Here is a 16,146-nt window from a genome sequence, read left to right on the forward strand (position 1 = left end):
GATGTATTTATTCCAAGTGGGTGTCAGCCAAAATCCATCCTGTAGAGCAGGTAGATTAGGTGAGAGCAGCGTCCTCTTAAGTTCTTATCAACTGCCTCTTTCAAACTTTGATTGATCCTGATATGGCGCTTTTGTTTCTCACTCACCTGCAGAGCCTGGAGTTTGCACTGTGTTTGGAGACCCTCACTACAACACTTTTGATGGACGGACATTTAACTTTCAGGGAACATGTCAGTACGTTTTGACAAAAGACTGCTCCTCCTCTGCCTCACCCTTTCAGGTGCTGGTAAAAAACGATGCCCGTCGGACCCGTTCTTTCTCCTGGACAAAGTCAGTGGACCTTGTGTTGGGCAGAAGCACAATCAGCCTCCAGCAGCACCTCACGGTGAAGTGGAATGGGACCCGAATCTCACTACCTTGCGAGACACCACAATTTCAGATCGATTTGGATGGTTATCTGCTGAAAGTGACAACCAAAACAGGTAGGGCAACTATATGTGTGTTTGTCTGTGTTTGTGTGTTTGTCTTCTTTCTCCCTGAAGAACTTTTCAAGTTCAACATGAACAGTAGTCAGTAAAAAGGCATGATAGTGGTAATAAATATGGTTATAAATCTTTAGAGATCTGAAGACCTTGAGTGCTTTCAAAATTCCTGCAGCCCATGAGCAGACAAAGATCCCAGCTATGAGTTTGAAGTCTGCAGGATATTTGCTAAGCTGTATTTCATTCTGTGGCTGACAATAAACTGCCTGAATAGATGAATGTGCCATGATTTTCACTTCCAGTAATTTCAAATGGCTTATGCAGGGTGTGGTGGGTTCGTCCTGACTGGATGTCAACCAAACCTGTCCATCAAAGCCACTCTATCCCTCCCCTCCTGAGCAGGACAGGGAAGAGAAAATACAATGAAAGCCTCATGGATCGGGTTAAGGACTGGGAGACATCACTCGGCAATTACCATCACAGACAAGACAGACTCAACTTGGGGAAATTATTTTAATATATTACCGGGGTAAGATAATGAGAAATCTTAAAAACACCTTCTACTCCCAGCCCCACTTCTTCACAAGATTCTGTCCACTTCCTCCTGCCCTGAGTGGTTCAAGGAGATGGGGAATGGGAGTTGCTGTCAGGTCATCACACATTGTATCTGCCACTCCTTCCTCCCCAGGGGAAGGACTCCTCACATTCATTTCCTGCTCTAGTGTGGGGTCCCTCCCTAAGGGAGACAGTTCTCTTCAGACTCCTTCAGTGAGTCCCTCCAGTGGGCTGCAGTTCTTCATGAACTGCTTCAGTATGAATCCCTTCCATGGGGTGCAGTCCTTCAGGAATAGACTGTTCCAGGGTGGTGCCCTGCAGGGTCACAAGTCCTGCCAGAATACCTTCTTCAGAGTGGGCTCCTCTCTCCATGGGTTCATAGGTTCTTCCAGGAGCCGGCGCCAGAATGTGCTCCCCACAGTCTCTTTCATGCATCCACCTGCTCCAGTGTGGGTCCCTCCAGGGGCTGTGTGTGGATCTCTGCCTGCCCATGATCCTCCATGGACTGCAGGGGCATAGCTGCCTCACTCACCCTGGTCTGCACCACGGGCTGCAGGAGAATCTCTGCTCCAGCACCTGGGGCACCTCCTCTCCCTCCTTCTCCACTGACAGCAGGGTTCTTTCTCTTACACACTCTCACTCCTCTTTACAATACCAGATGCACAGGGCTTTTCTTCTCCTTAAATATGTTATCCCTGAGATGCCAACGCTGTCCCTGACAGGCTCAGCTCTGGCCAAGCTCATCTTGGAGCCAGCTGGAATTGGTCCATCTTGGAGCCAACTCGAATGGGCTCAATTGGACCACCATTGGCTTCCATGGGGGAAGCTTCTGGCAACTTCTCACAGAACTCGTTCCTGCAGCCCTTCTGCTACCAAAATCTTGCCATGCAAATTCAAGACACAGCATCATCATTTGATGCTTACACATAAGAACAGAGAGATCAGTTCTTAACCATAACATTCAGGGTTTTTTCACAGTTGCAACAACATATTTTGCAGTTTAAGTCAGCAATTATACAAAGTCATGGTTATTAATGGTTGAGATGAGTTTAAGTTGTCAAAGTTATAGAAACATGTCAGAGAGGCTACCCAGCAAAATGGAGGCTCTGGTTTGAAAATCAAGGCCTAACTTGCTGTTCGGTGCCATCTTGTTGGGCTTTCTTCATACCCAAATAAGAAGTTGTCTGCAAGAAACAGAATCTACAGCACCAAAAGCAAAAACAAATTAGAAACTTCAGAGAATCTGGTACTTTATTTCTAGAAATAGAGAAGAGAGATAGCAGAATATCAGATCTTTGGAGTCCCAGAAAATACATTAATTGTCAAAAAGCTAAACCAGAGGATTTGCATTTGTTTTGATAAACTGTTTTGAAGCTATAGTATCCTTGCACAGATAAATACTGAGGGGAAGTTTAAAATGTTCTCATTAGCATGCATTAGGTACTACTGTAGTCCTGAGAGATTTCATTTGCACAGTGAAGTACTGTTTCAGTGAGAATACCATTTACTGCTAATTCAATTAAATGCCATGTGAAAGCAGTGAAACCAATCTTTCTTATGGATGGCTATGCTCACAGACATGACACACAGTCACACTCACTATCTAGCATAATTTTTTTCCAAGGGGGACACTAGCACCCACTGTTGAGCTGAGAATTTAGACACCTGTTCACATAGCCCCTGGAAATGTAAGTCTGCATAATGTGGATCCCAGCTCTGGGCTCATTCCTCAAAGTGGCAATGCAGATTTTTGTGGCTGTCTGTAAAATGCACACAAGTTGACCATTATTCACAACTTCTAATTAAAAGCATCTTGAGGGTTTTTCTTTGCAGCCAGCTGAACACCATGAATTCTGGCGATGTGGATTTCATTAGCCAACCACAGGCCAAGGAAAGGTTTTCAATTGAAGATGAGTGACAGCTAATCCTGCTGCTATTTCGTTTGTCTCTGGTGCAAGCCTGATAAATGACTCTACACATCCTTGTCCATGTGTTGGCAGAGGAAGCGCAAACATGGCATATGACAACATACCAAACAGTGTGTAATCACTGCAAATTATAGCCTAAATAATTCCTCCCCTTAACGGATCAGGATCAGGTTTCTCTCACTGAATGCAGCACGTTGAGCCAAGTCCTCCTTTCCTCAGCACGGAAGGCCTGGAAAGCAGCAGAACGGCATGGCTCCATTTTGCTGGGAGAGGACAAACAGCAGAGAGGCTGTAGAAAGGAAGAATGTGCTGAGTAGAACCGGTTTAAACACAAACATTTTGTTCCACAGGAAATTCTGAGTGCCAGGGGGAAAAAGCTGGAGAATTTTTTCTGTTTCAGAAGGAAACAGGGATTTTTAAAAAAATATATGCTTTCCCAGTGTAGGGTGAAAAAAGAGGTGGAGGGAGGAAGTAATGAAAAATAAGCAAAATCACTGCACTAGAAGCACAATTCAAAGTAAAACTGGGCTGGGAAATGCAGGGTCTGCCACTTACATCTCAGACAGCATTCCCACAGATTTTGGTTTTCCTTCTGCAGAGCTGGAAGCTGAGCCCTGGATAAAACAGGGAAGCCCAAAGCTTCAGGAAGCCTTGTGGTCCCTGGCTACAGGGCAGTGTGCATGGCAGGGTAGTCCTGGGGTTCCATACCCTGATGGTGCAGGCTTCCAGGCAGCCCACCAGGCGAGCTGGCAGGAAACCAGCTTGGAGCCTTGCCTGGGCTGTATTGGAAGTTCATTGAATACGATATGTCTCCCCGAAGCATTTCAGTTCTGATGAATTGGCATTTTCCAGGGAAACCTGTTTTGTTGCTAAATTCCTCACCAGCTGTAGCCCTGGATGCCACACAGCAACAATCCTTGCACTCTGCATTTGCAGGTACTTTGTCATGGTTGTGCATGGGGTGGTGTTGAGTCCTTACCTAAAGTTTGTGTGTTACCAAGACAAGAGAGTAGAGGTCACAGGGCTGGTGTTACTTACCTATTCCTCTAGTGCATGAGCATTTTGTTGTTGTTGTTGTGTCTATGCTGATCTTTTGCACGAAGCCACTTTGCTGAGGCTTTCTGTACCATTTTGGCACTAAATCTTTAGGGAAGGGTGGTCTGCCAGTTCTTGAGGATGCCTTTACCATGAAAAATCCAGCTTGGGGAACTCTGTGTGTGATGTACAAAAATCCAGCAGGGTTTTGGTTTTTCTTTTAAATGCAGTAGAGTACATTGTGTGCCAAGTTAAGAAATCAAGTAACAAGTTGGTTAAGCATCCTTCAAAGAGAGGGTAAAATTGGAAAACCCTAAAAAGTAATACAGAGAATATTCCTTTTTTGCACACCCCAGAAAGGGCAGGTATTGCATCCTTTGGCTTTACATCCCTTGGATTCTAATCCGGGTCCAGGTGAGTGGGAAACTCATCCATTTTGAGCAGGGTGAAGGAAAGGGGGCTATAGGCACCAAGAAACTCTTCCAAAAGATTTCTGTCTGCCAAGGAGACCATTTCAAAAATTGCTCCGTAGCATAATCCTGTCTGTCATAGCTCTTGTTGGTTTACAGAAACTAACCGAATTTTCTGCCTGTGAACAAACAAAAGGCACACACTGCACAGTGCAGTCAGGCTCCAACAGAATTATCATGCATGTAGGACTAAATACCCTTCCTTGTTACTCCAAAAGGGAATAAGCTCCATTACAGACAGAAACCTTTAGGCTGTTCATCAAAGCTAGAAATTACCCTTCCATCTGAGCAATTACAGCAGAATAAAGTGTAATTAAACCATACCCAGCTAGAGGAAAGTACATCCTTTTGTGGTAGTTACACACTGTGTCTCTTGAATCAAATCCAGTAACCAAAGCAAGAATCTCTAGGTTTAAAAATGTGCATTTTTACATGCTGAGATGAAAAGCCATAATTTTATGTTCTTTTTTGTCTGCATACCTGCATGCCTTTTGCAGGGCTACAAAAGCAACATGTAACAAGTACTTCAAGTTAGCTCTCATGAAGGGGACACAAGTACTTAGGAAATTTTTAAGTTGACCTTTCATAATTAATGCATTTTTACTGAAAGTCAGTAAGTCTTGACTTGAGGAAAAAAATGGTCATAAAAGGAAAATTAAGATAGAATCATTGGCCAGTCTTTTCTGACCCTGTTTAAAGTGAGCAGGTTCTGAGGAAGCTTGTTTGGGGGAAGAAGTTGAACACTGCCTTAAAAACTGTGGTTATTGTCTGGAGAGAACTGTCTGAGAATTTGGATCTGGATGCTTTAAGCTTTGGGAAAGTTTATGTGATTCTCTAGTCTGAAGAAATCTTAGTTTATAAGCTAATGGCAAGTTTTTTCTAAATGCCAGCCGTAAGTATTAATCTTGTGTCTACAGATCAAGCTGTGTTTTGTTTTGTTCAACATTGTCAGAAGCAAAAACAGCTGGAATTTTTATTTGTCCAGCAATGATAATAAATGTATGAAGCAGCTTAAAAGGCAGCTTTCCCTCTTGCCACTGTGCTGGCCTTGTTAACAGTTGTAGTCTTGCACAATTTCTCAGTTGGCTGGGTGGAAAGTGTCTTTGGAGGAGGACACAATGGTCCCATCCATGCTGAGGGCTATTGGATAATCTGAAACTGATTTCAGGCATAGCCAGTTCAGGACATACTTGTGCCATCATTGCTATCACATAGTGGTAAGAAAACATGGTGTAATAGACTGTAGTGACAGGTGATGCAGACTTGTCTTACCAGCCTTGATGAGTAAATTGTTCCCAAAACTCCTGGTGACATGGCCATAATTGCCACTCGAGCCTCATTCTGTTTCTCTGCAGCCCAGGGTAGGAGTTGTCAAAGGAGACAATGGGATGTGTTGTTAAAGGAAGGTTTCCAGCTTTGAACGGAGTCACTGGTATGTTAATTACTTACATGAGGATAGCGCAGGATTTGGATCACATAGTGACAAGCACGGATTTACAAGAGGAAAGGGTGGTGCTAAGCCAGCCCACACAGCAAATGGAGAAAGCTGGAGTCAAGCCCTGGTCCTGCACTGCAGATTGATGCTTCTCAGTGCTCTTGGCCAGGCAGCAGCAAGAGGGTGAAATCTGGATTATCCTATTTAAAAGCAGAATCCTGTGTTTATCCTTAACTAGTCACTGCTCACAAACATCAACAAAATGATTTGTGATCTTCAGATGCAGGATTACTGCAGACATGTGAAGTAGAATCATTCATGAGACATTGGAAATAATAATTAAAAAAAAGCCATTTTTGGGTAGAAGTTAAACAGCAGTGATTCTTGGTGTTTTTATCCCGTATGATACCAAAATTGTTTTCCCTTATGACATGCATCTTTACTCATCAAAGAATGGAATTCAATTAATTTACAGTCACCCATGTGAAAACTAGTTTAGTCTTCACGTGATCTTTGGGCTCTCTAGTACCACTGGAAACAGAAAGACATTCAGAAGGTGGTTTATTCCCTCTGCATGTTTCTCTCCATCAGAGAGGGCCTGGATAGCTGATTTAATCTACCTTTTAGGTGGACGCAGATAGATAAACTAGATTTCACTCACAGAAAGTAATTTTGATTTTGATGTACCAGAAGTGAAAACCCTCCTGCAAAACAAATTGTAGCAGAGGGTTTACATGCCAACCACTAGATGAAGGTTAGATGTTTACTATCATTTCTCAGTGTTCCTAACTTATGCAGACAACTTCAAAATGTTGGTAATTAATGCCTTTTGAAAGAACAGTTGAATCCAATTCAGAATGCCTTCTTACATCAATTTTGGGCATTTGGCAATGTCTTTGTTGTAATCTTTTTAACTCTCTTTATTCCCACAAATAAGGTACTTGTATTTGAACAGTTGTATTCACCTAAATGAGTGATCAGGGTTAGCTTTGTAGGCAAGAAAAGGATGTTTCCCATAAAGTGGTCACTGGTGGAGTCTCGTGGGACATGGACACCTTTGTATGCCCATGCACTGTGCAATGGGTGACAGTGGCTGAAATTCTGGGCCCCCTGCAAAATCAGCTGGAAATTCACCCTAGCAAATTCAACTTGCACAATTTTGCAAGAGCCCTCTTTCAGTGTTGAGAATAGTTCTGCTTTGGCTCAGAGTTTTTTAGGATAACCCCATTCATTGGCAAGGAAAACCAAAAATAAGCAGACGCACGAGTGTATTGTAATTAACCATGATTTAAGAAACACTACACCTACCAGAGGCACTTACTGAGAGATATATAGAAATCTAACAGCATTGTCAGAACAAAACCAATGGCTTTGTTCAGGTTCCCATGAACGCTGTTTCACAAACATAAGATGTAGTTTGTTACCCTCAATTTCTTCTTCTTCTCTCTCTCTTTTTTTTTTTGTTGTTGTTGTTTGTTTGTTTGTTTTGTGTGCCCGTGTTTTTGTTGCATCTTTTTATTAGGCTTGGAAATCTCATGGGATGGAGACAGTTTTGTGGAAGTCATGGCTGCACCCCATCTGAAAGGCAGACTGTGTGGTCTGTGTGGCAATTACAATGGGCACAAGCGAGATGACCTGATTGGGGGGGATGGGAATTTTAAGTTTGACGTGGACGACTTCGCTGAATCTTGGCGTGTGGAGTCCAATGAGTTCTGCAGTCGCCCGCAGAGGAAACCTGTACCCGAGCTCTGCCATGGCACAGTCAGGGTGAAGCTCCGAGCACACCGGGAATGCCAGAAGCTCAAGGCGTGGGAGTTTCAGAGTTGTCATTCAACAGTGGATTATACCACTTTTTACCGGTAAGTGTGGCTTGCTGTGGAGGGAGATGGTAAGTTACTGTGCAAGGAGAAAAACCACACAGTTGGCCCAATTTCAGTAGCATTTGAACACATGCATTGAGCTGGCTTTGCTGAGAATTAATATACAAGCTTAGAGTTCCAATATGGGGAGGTTTCCTGAGTCTGGAACCAGAAGATAGTCCTGAGCTGATAGACCTAAGCAGCCAACAGTGAGAAAGGCAGGCAGGGTTGTGATCACCTAGAAACAAAGTACTTTCAGAGGCTGAGGAAAGAGGGGGAACAGACTTCAAAACATTTTTGTAAACTCTGATTTGGAAGTCAGTTGTAAAGTTGAGGCTGACTTTAATTGCTATTACTTGTGGTCCAGATGGGTGTGATGCTGAGATTAGCTCAGTTGGTTAAAAACAGCAGGTTCACAGTTTCAATCCCTGTATGGGCTATTAGCTTTAAGAGTTGGATTTGGAGATTCGTGTGACTCCCTTCTAACTCAAAGTATTCTGTGTCTTCTCAGAAGTGTTTTGAAAATTATTAAAGCAGGGATATTAAATATGCCTAGTACCTCTTGGATGGGGTAGTTTGTGGGCTGAGAGTTTGAAAGGAGAGAGAGTTAACGAAACGTTCCATGCATGCCCATCCTGCCCTGGGAGAAGAGAAAGACAGATGAGGATCTAGAAGCCTTGACTCTGTGAATTATTTAACATTTTTTATCTTTAAAATGCTTCCAGTCTAAACCACAGAGGCATATTTTCAGGTCTTCAACTGGCATGAGTTTATTTACCCATCACTCAGTAAATAAGATTGGCTTCTCTCTTGATTGCCTGACATAAAAGATTAAAGCAAGCTGAGATACAGTTGTATGATGGTGGATGGAGCTGCCTGATCTTTGTGCTCCCAGCTTTTCCCACTTGGGCACATCTGCTAAACTATTGGGCTTATTAGGAAAAGCTTTCTAAAATGACTCGATTTCCTTTATGAATTGCCCTTCCTCTTCTTTTATAATGAGACAGAAAGACTTTTATCTACTCCAGCAGAATACATATGGGACTGGAAAATGCTAGAAGCAGCACTACAGCTTGACTCGTAGTCTGTGTGCCTGTGCACTTGTTTTACCATAGTGTATCCCTGTGCTAGGAGCCTGGAAAAGAGTAAAGATTATATTGTGTGCAGGTTGTAATACTTTGTCTTTTCCAATGGCTGGAGGCACAATACAGAGTGCTAGAGAAGCTAACACACAAGCAGGTTCTGTTGAATGCATTTCAGCAACATTCCTATCTCACTTCCATTGTCCTTTAAAGGTAAGTGATGACATTGCAAATGGAAAACAGGCCTGGAGAGATTTGTTTCATTTTGCAGTGGATTTTTTGTCCCTTTTTTAAAGTAGCTTATGATTAATTTAGTGCAATACACTTCCTGACACCACAGCAGAAAATGATTTATATTTTGGCTACAGCAGCCAGAAAAAAATTTCTACATGCTTGCACACCAGAATTACGGTAGAGCTTTTCTGTTCCTTTAAAATCAAATATAATGTTTGTCCTAGAAAGACAGTGAAATCAAATAAGTATTTAATTTGATTATGTCCTTTTGCAGAAAAGTATATTTTTCCCTAAGGAAACTTTATGTTGAAATGAGCATCATATTCTATCAGAAGGAGCTGTTCATTTGTTTCTGTTTAGATGTTGCTGACTATTAGAATGCTCATCTCCCAACACAGAAATAAAAGATAAACTATAATTGATAGTTAAATAATAGTATGTAGTAGAATGCTGCTGCTTCTCAGAATCTGATAAAGTTGTAGCAAGCAATTTAGTCAATGACTATCATAATTTTTCACACTAGGAAGTTTCCACAAGGAGGTAATGATTAGGGGACACATGTTCAAGAAAGTTCTGGAAACCTTTCTAACATTAATCTTTACAGATATAAGTATGTGTGTGTGTATAAGTATAAATACAAGTATTTCAGAGATTGCATTTTTCATTAATTTAATTTCCATGAATTTATTTCAAGAACCCATTACTGGTGATGTACTTTTGCAAAAAAATTAAATTGCCATTAACAGAAATTTAAATTAACACAGCTTTTTATTGAGGTCTCTTGGAAAAGCATATTTAGTCAATTTTCCCTAATTCCAGGCTATGTTTAACTAAAATTTTTCAAATTCTGTTTTTCTGACTATGCCAAGCTCCTAGAAGTAAGCAAAGTGAGGAGGCAGAATGGAAGAGTCAGATGCTTTCATTTTGTATTCATCTCCTCATTGAATTGAATAGAGTTGTTCAGTTTCTATCCTCCAACATTACATACTATGGAATTTTCCCATTTGAAATACTTCATTCTCAAGAGTTAACCTTTCTTGGTCATTCTTGCCTAAATTATCAACATGGCTTCATTTTCATTATGCTGCTTGGGTAGTGACCTGCTGTTAATAAAAATTCTCAGAAATCGAAATAAACTCAGCAGGAACATTACGAATTAGGGTGTGTTTTCTCCAAATACCAAAAAAGGCAGTGAACAATGGATTGCAAACATTTGTCTGACACTGTTACTGAGGAGATTTCTGTGAAGATGTCTCAAATTCATTTTAAATCTCCTTCTTTTTTAGAGCTGTAATTTCTCCTTTGTTTAGCCATCCAAAAAAACCGTACAGTGTGATTGTCATGATTGTTAACTGAAAAGGATATAGTTCATGTTTTAAAGAGTAGCGGCATAGCTGCATGTTGACTCCTGAACTTGACCTTGAGAGATCTCAGACACCTTAGGTTGTGCACATTGCCCTTAATCCTTTATTTTGGATGTAACTTTGGGGACTTGTGTTTCCCTGCAAAGCACATGGTAGAAGAAAGCACAGTGTAAGTGTACAAGGAAGGATTTTTAAATAGTCCTGACTGCAAGCTAACAATTTTAGCATCTAATTTTATACTACTCTTTTAATTCATTGTTTTATAACTAGACACGTTTTATGGGATTTTAATTGTGGTTTGCTTTGTTTAGTTTTGGGATGGTATTTTTTGTTTGTCTTTAATGCATTGCTAGTTGCTCAGTACTCATGAGTAGTACTCTAAATATACCCTTAGAGTTTAGCTTTCTGGAGGCAAGTTTCTTTAAGCAGGGAAACAATTTTGAATTCAGGAGATTTTGCTAAAGCCTGTGTGAAGAAGTGTTTGGCATCATTACTGTTGGTGCTTGTCTATTCTGGTATTTCAATATGACTAATGATCCTGGATTGGTCCTTGAAAAAAAAAAAAATTAAACCATGTGTGCAATTCAGCTTGCATTCAAACTCCTGAGGCTGCTCCTGAGTATAAGCAGCACTGAAAATAGCTGACATTGTGCCAATACCTCATGCTGCTGTTGCCAGAAAATGCTCTATCACATTATTGGGGCATAGTACAGTATCCCATAGCTTTTGTATGATGATTTGGGGAGCTTAGGGGCCTTGAGAAAGAAGAGCACTTTCTGTGCTCACCAAACGCTACCTTATGGCTGATCTCATTGTGTGTCTTTGAGTGGGGCTGGAGCAGGATCCTGGAGGTGACTTCAGCCCTGGTGAGGCCAGGAAGCAACGTGGCCATGCGGGGCAGTTCCCCAGTGTGTCCCCATGCCTGTTTGCTTGGCCATGACTGACACCTCTCAGGACCCTCCTGGGGAGGCACAGGAGCAGGCAGGCCCCAACAGGTGTGGGAACCACAGTGAGAGGGGCACAGCAGCACTGCTTTGTACAGGGACAAGTAAGGCTGCAGGAGACACTGCAGAGGACAACACAAGACTAATACTCCTAGAACACCTGTCCTCATTAGCATCCATGGTTTTCTAGAAGGTTGTTGGGCTTTCTTTAAACCTGACATCAACAGATTTGGGACGTGACATCAACATGATGTCAGTGTATCACTTGTCTAATACAGTTACACAACAACTGAGTTCATAAATGACTGGTTAGAAAGTGCTCAAAACTCTCACTACTGCCATAACTTTAGGGGAAAATTCAATGTCTTGCTTTTGCCATGCAGTAGATTTCTTCAGATTGGAAAATTTGTGGGCCTAACTCTTAAGACAGGTCTTTTTATTGTTACTACTCTTCCTAGTATTATTACTATCATTATCATTATTATATTTTTGTTATTGTTGCTATTATTATTCTGTTTTTAGCAGACAATAGCATACCAAATAATTATTTTTTTCTCCTTTGTACTTGTTTAAAGAAATATATTTTTCTCTCAAACACTTGAATTTAGTCACATTTAGCATTTTGTGGCATGGAATAATTAACATAGTAAAGGCATCATTTGATTGAATCTGTTAATCACATGCATTCAAGAATTGCAAATCTCCTTTATTGCAATTCTCATCTTAAATGTTGCTTGAGATTTGATGACATTACTCCATCTATAGCTCGTGATTTGTCAGTTAATGAGTCTCTATTTCAGTTAACCAAATAACTACATGAAGGTAACTGCTGCAGTCTTGCAGTTTTTCTAAAAATTTCCACTTAACTAGAGAAAATATTACTGCTTAAACTTATAGCATAAAGTGCAATGATTTGTAGTTTGTCAGTTCTCTGTTATTAAGTTTGTCATTTATGCCATAAATGGCTGCAGAGAACATGTGAACTGTTGCATTGCTGAGGTAATTACAAACTCTTTTTAAAAGATTGGACCAAGGGTTTGTGGCTTTGAAGCAGAAGGTTTGAAGGTTTGTTCCCTGTCCTACAGCTGTAAAATTCATGTGGTCATGCCCCTGTGTTCACTCAGCAGGATGGTACAAAAGAAGTGTAGGCTGAAGAATTACTTCAGAAAATCCTGATTCAAGTGTTTAAGGGGTGGGTGGAACTGGAACCTCTGAAACCCTCAGTTTGCTGCCAAGGGCATGTATTGTAGAACTGTCCCCTTGAGGTTTTCTGGTCCAGACTGTGCATGTGGGCTCAGCAGTTGCCTGTTCTGGTCCTGCTGAGGCCAGGCTGCTCCAGGGCTCCTCTGTGGTGTAAGTGAAGAGCAGCTGTTGCTCTGACTGTTGCTCATCAGTGGCATTCCTGTCCTGGCTTCTGCTCCTGAACCAGACTCCACATCTGTCTTTTCACCCACCCCATGGCAGAGCTGACCTGTGTCCCCCTTCAAGACAAAGCCAGTGGTGTTGGCTTGAGAGAAGGACTGATGGCATGAAGCTGTGACTGGTCCTTTTGCAGGGGTTGTACTAAGATATGAATGTTTCTGTGCCTGCCAGTCTGCCTGCCTGAAGCTTGCCCTGAGTCTGGGTACTAGCAGTAGTGTAACCACAACAGAGAGCAGCTCAGGATGAAACAATTTACTGAGCTTCTTGGGCAAACTGTCACTGAGCAGCTGTACAACCCAGGGAGCTTCTGGTTAGAAAGGAATTTAAAAATATTTGAAATAATAGTAGGGGTTTTTTTTGAGCAAATCTGCACCAGGTTGTGAGTTTTCTATGAATCACAGAATTACAAAATGGATAAGGTGGGAGAGGACCACAGTGGGGTCATCTGGTCCAACCTCTCTGCTCAAACAGGGTCATTCTAAAGCACATGGCACAGAATTGAATCCAGATAATTCTTGAATATCTCCAGTGAGGGAGACTCCACAACCTCTCTGGCCAGTCTGTTCTAATGCTCAGTCACCTGCACAGTAAAGAAGTCCTTCATTATATTCAGGTGGAACTTCCCATGCATTGGTTTCTGCCCATGGCCTCTTGTCCTGGTGCTTGGTACCACCGAGCAGAGCCTGGTCCATCCTCTTGACACCCTTCCCTCAGATACTTACAGACACTGATGAGGGCCTCACTCAGTGGTCTCTTCTGAGAGGGAACCAGGCCCCACTCCAGTCCCCTAGTCATCTTCATAGCTCTCCACTGGACCTGCTCCAGGAGCTCCATGTCTCTCCTTGTACTGAGGAGCCCAAAACTGGACACAGCACCCCAGATGTGTCCTCAATAGCATTGAGTAGAGGGGCAGGATCGCTTCCCTTGACCTGCTGGCAGTGCTCTTTCTCATGCACCCTAGGATACCATCAGCCTTCTTGGCCACAAGGGCACACTGCTGGCTCATGGACAGCTTGTTGTCCACCAAGACTTCCAGGTTGTTCTCTGCATACCTGCTTTCCAGCAGGTCAGCCCCCAGCCTACACTGGTGCAAAGGGTTATTATTCCCCAGGTGCAGGACCCTGCATTTGCCTTTGTTGAACTTCAGGCAATTCTCTGCCCATCTCTCCCAACTGTTCAGGTCCTTCTGAAGGGCTGCACAGCACTCTGGCACTAGATGCCTAGACATTGGGAGAGCCAGTGTGTCCCCAACCCTTCCAAGTCACAGGGGCTTGGGAACCAGTCCTCCATACCTGTCTGTCCAGGCTGCTGCCTTTAATTTATGCCCCAGTACAAATAGACATTATTCTCCAAACCACTAAATGTCAACCTGTGCATCTTGTGTAAGGCTGCGATGAACTCACTGACATAAAGGTAAGAGGCACTGTGACTTAGCTGGTGACTGACAGTGCTAACAAATGAGAGAAAATGGACTTTGTAGTGCTTGATGCACTTTGGGATTTCTAGCTGCAAGCATCAGACTGTCCTGCCTGTATTCTAATGGTAAGAAGTACTGCAAAAATGCTGCATATGTGTAAGTCTATAGCTCACCACTGTTTTAAGTCCCCTCCTTGAGGTATTTTTCATCTGATATAGCCAAGAGTGAGGGAGTGCAAGGTGCCAGAAAAATACTGTTTAGATTTAAAGATTAGAAGTTTGGATTTGAACAAATAGGTTGAGTGGTCAGAAAACATAAATCTAAAGTCAAGCTGAGCTCAATTATCTGCAGATCATGATTCCTCTTCATCTTTCCCCACACCCGTGCCCCTGGTGGGGGATTTTTCACATAACCGAGTCCCATCCACTTGTGTCTGTTCAGAAAAGTACCTCAGGAATTTGGGGCTAGAAAACATTCTTCTCTTTGTATCAGTGGTTATTACAGCTGTAAAGCATTGAAGCAATGCCAGAGGATTCACAGATGTCTCCTTTCCTGTTGAGGTATTGGGAATCGGGGAGGGGGAGGGATTAGGATGGAGAGGGCTCCAAAATCTGACAAAACAGTGGTGTTGGATAGACACCATTCACCTGGGACCATCTGTGGCTTACTTCCAGCAAAGAAGTGCATGCTTCCCCAATGACCCAGTTTGTGCTTCCCTATATGGAAAGTTAATGATTTTTTTTTTTTTAACAAAGAGAAATCTCTTACAGAAAAACCAGATGAAGCAGCATACTACTGTGTGATTAAAACCCTGGAAGTTTGCTTTCCTTCAAAGGATGGAATGTCTGGAATGTGTGTGGTTGTTTTTTTTTTAGCTAATTACGTTATCACAACACTACCTGGCCTTTTACTGTGAATGAGATGTTATTTCCTACTGGTTGTAAGTGCAGTATCTCACTTTGTCAGGAAAAACCCCTAAATTTATGATTATCATGCATGCAGAGATATAGAGACTTATTACAAAAACCTGCTTCTGCCTAGTAAAACTTTTTTTCTGGTTTATTGCCTGGTTCAATGAAATTCAAGTCAGGTGTTTCATAACCAAATACTGCCTTCCTCATTGTCCAGTGTCTGACAGATGTGAGACTCTGCCTGTGAAAATGTAAGGTCAGTTTGACTGGGACAAAAGTAATCCTGAAGGATGGTACCAACTATGGGATAGGGAGGAGAGGGGGAAATATCTAACAGAAAAGCAGGGTACTCTAAATGCCCTTCTTATTTGTCAATATGGACTGCATTCTCATAACTTGTTTTTCCCAGATTACCTTTACCAGAGGTTTGCTAGGTTGGTTTTGTTTGTTTTTCCACAGTGCCTTGGAGTCATGAGGTAAAATCCTGCTCATTGAAGTCAGTGGGAATTTTGCTGTACTTGGGTGACAGGATTTCATCAGTGTGACTTTTCCTGTCCCATGCAGGTTTATTGCACTAATCTCTTGCACCAGTTCATAATCCTTGTTTTGCTTTCCCACCACTTGTTGTGCCACAGACAATTTAAGAAAGCTTCAGCTGTTCAGCAACAGTAGACACATTCTTTACTCGGTTGGACAGAAGAAAACACATTCAAATTGGGGTACCTGTTTGCCTGCCTCTTTTTTTCTAGGGGCAACCTAAGGAGTGACTTCACAAGGCAGAAGACCTAATTTTTCTGGCCACAGGCAATGGAGAGATGCTTTCTGTGTTTTGCTAACTTGAGTCCACTTGTGGAGTTTGTAGAAAAAGCCTGCAATGTGATGTCTTGCTGTCCCTTGCATTTTTCAAAGCCTGTCTGATAGGCTTTTAAACATGCCCTAGACATAACTTCTTTAGTATAGGGTTCTCCATTGTAAATATCCTTATTAAAGCTACAATATCAAAATACC

General features: G+C 42.1%; 1 protein-coding gene across 5 annotated transcripts in view; it reads left to right on the forward strand.

Annotated features, from left to right (window-relative positions):
* BMPER (BMP binding endothelial regulator) overlaps positions 1–16,146 on the forward strand; it is a 152,368-nt gene that overhangs the window by 98,695 nt on the left and 37,527 nt on the right. For 4 of the 5 annotated variants that reach the window (XM_071561397.1, XM_071561396.1, XM_071561395.1 and 1 more), the window contains 2 exons: positions 153–482; positions 7,428–7,764. In XM_071561397.1, the coding sequence (XP_071417498.1) occupies positions 153–482; positions 7,428–7,764 (667 nt within the window). The remainder of the gene's footprint in view (positions 1–152; positions 483–7,427; positions 7,765–16,146) is intronic. The other variant, XM_071561398.1, reaches the window with a different exon arrangement.

The sequence above is a fragment of the Pithys albifrons genome, chromosome 7, assembly GCF_047495875.1.
Source record: "Pithys albifrons albifrons isolate INPA30051 chromosome 7, PitAlb_v1, whole genome shotgun sequence".
NCBI lineage: Eukaryota > Metazoa > Chordata > Aves > Passeriformes > Thamnophilidae > Pithys > Pithys albifrons.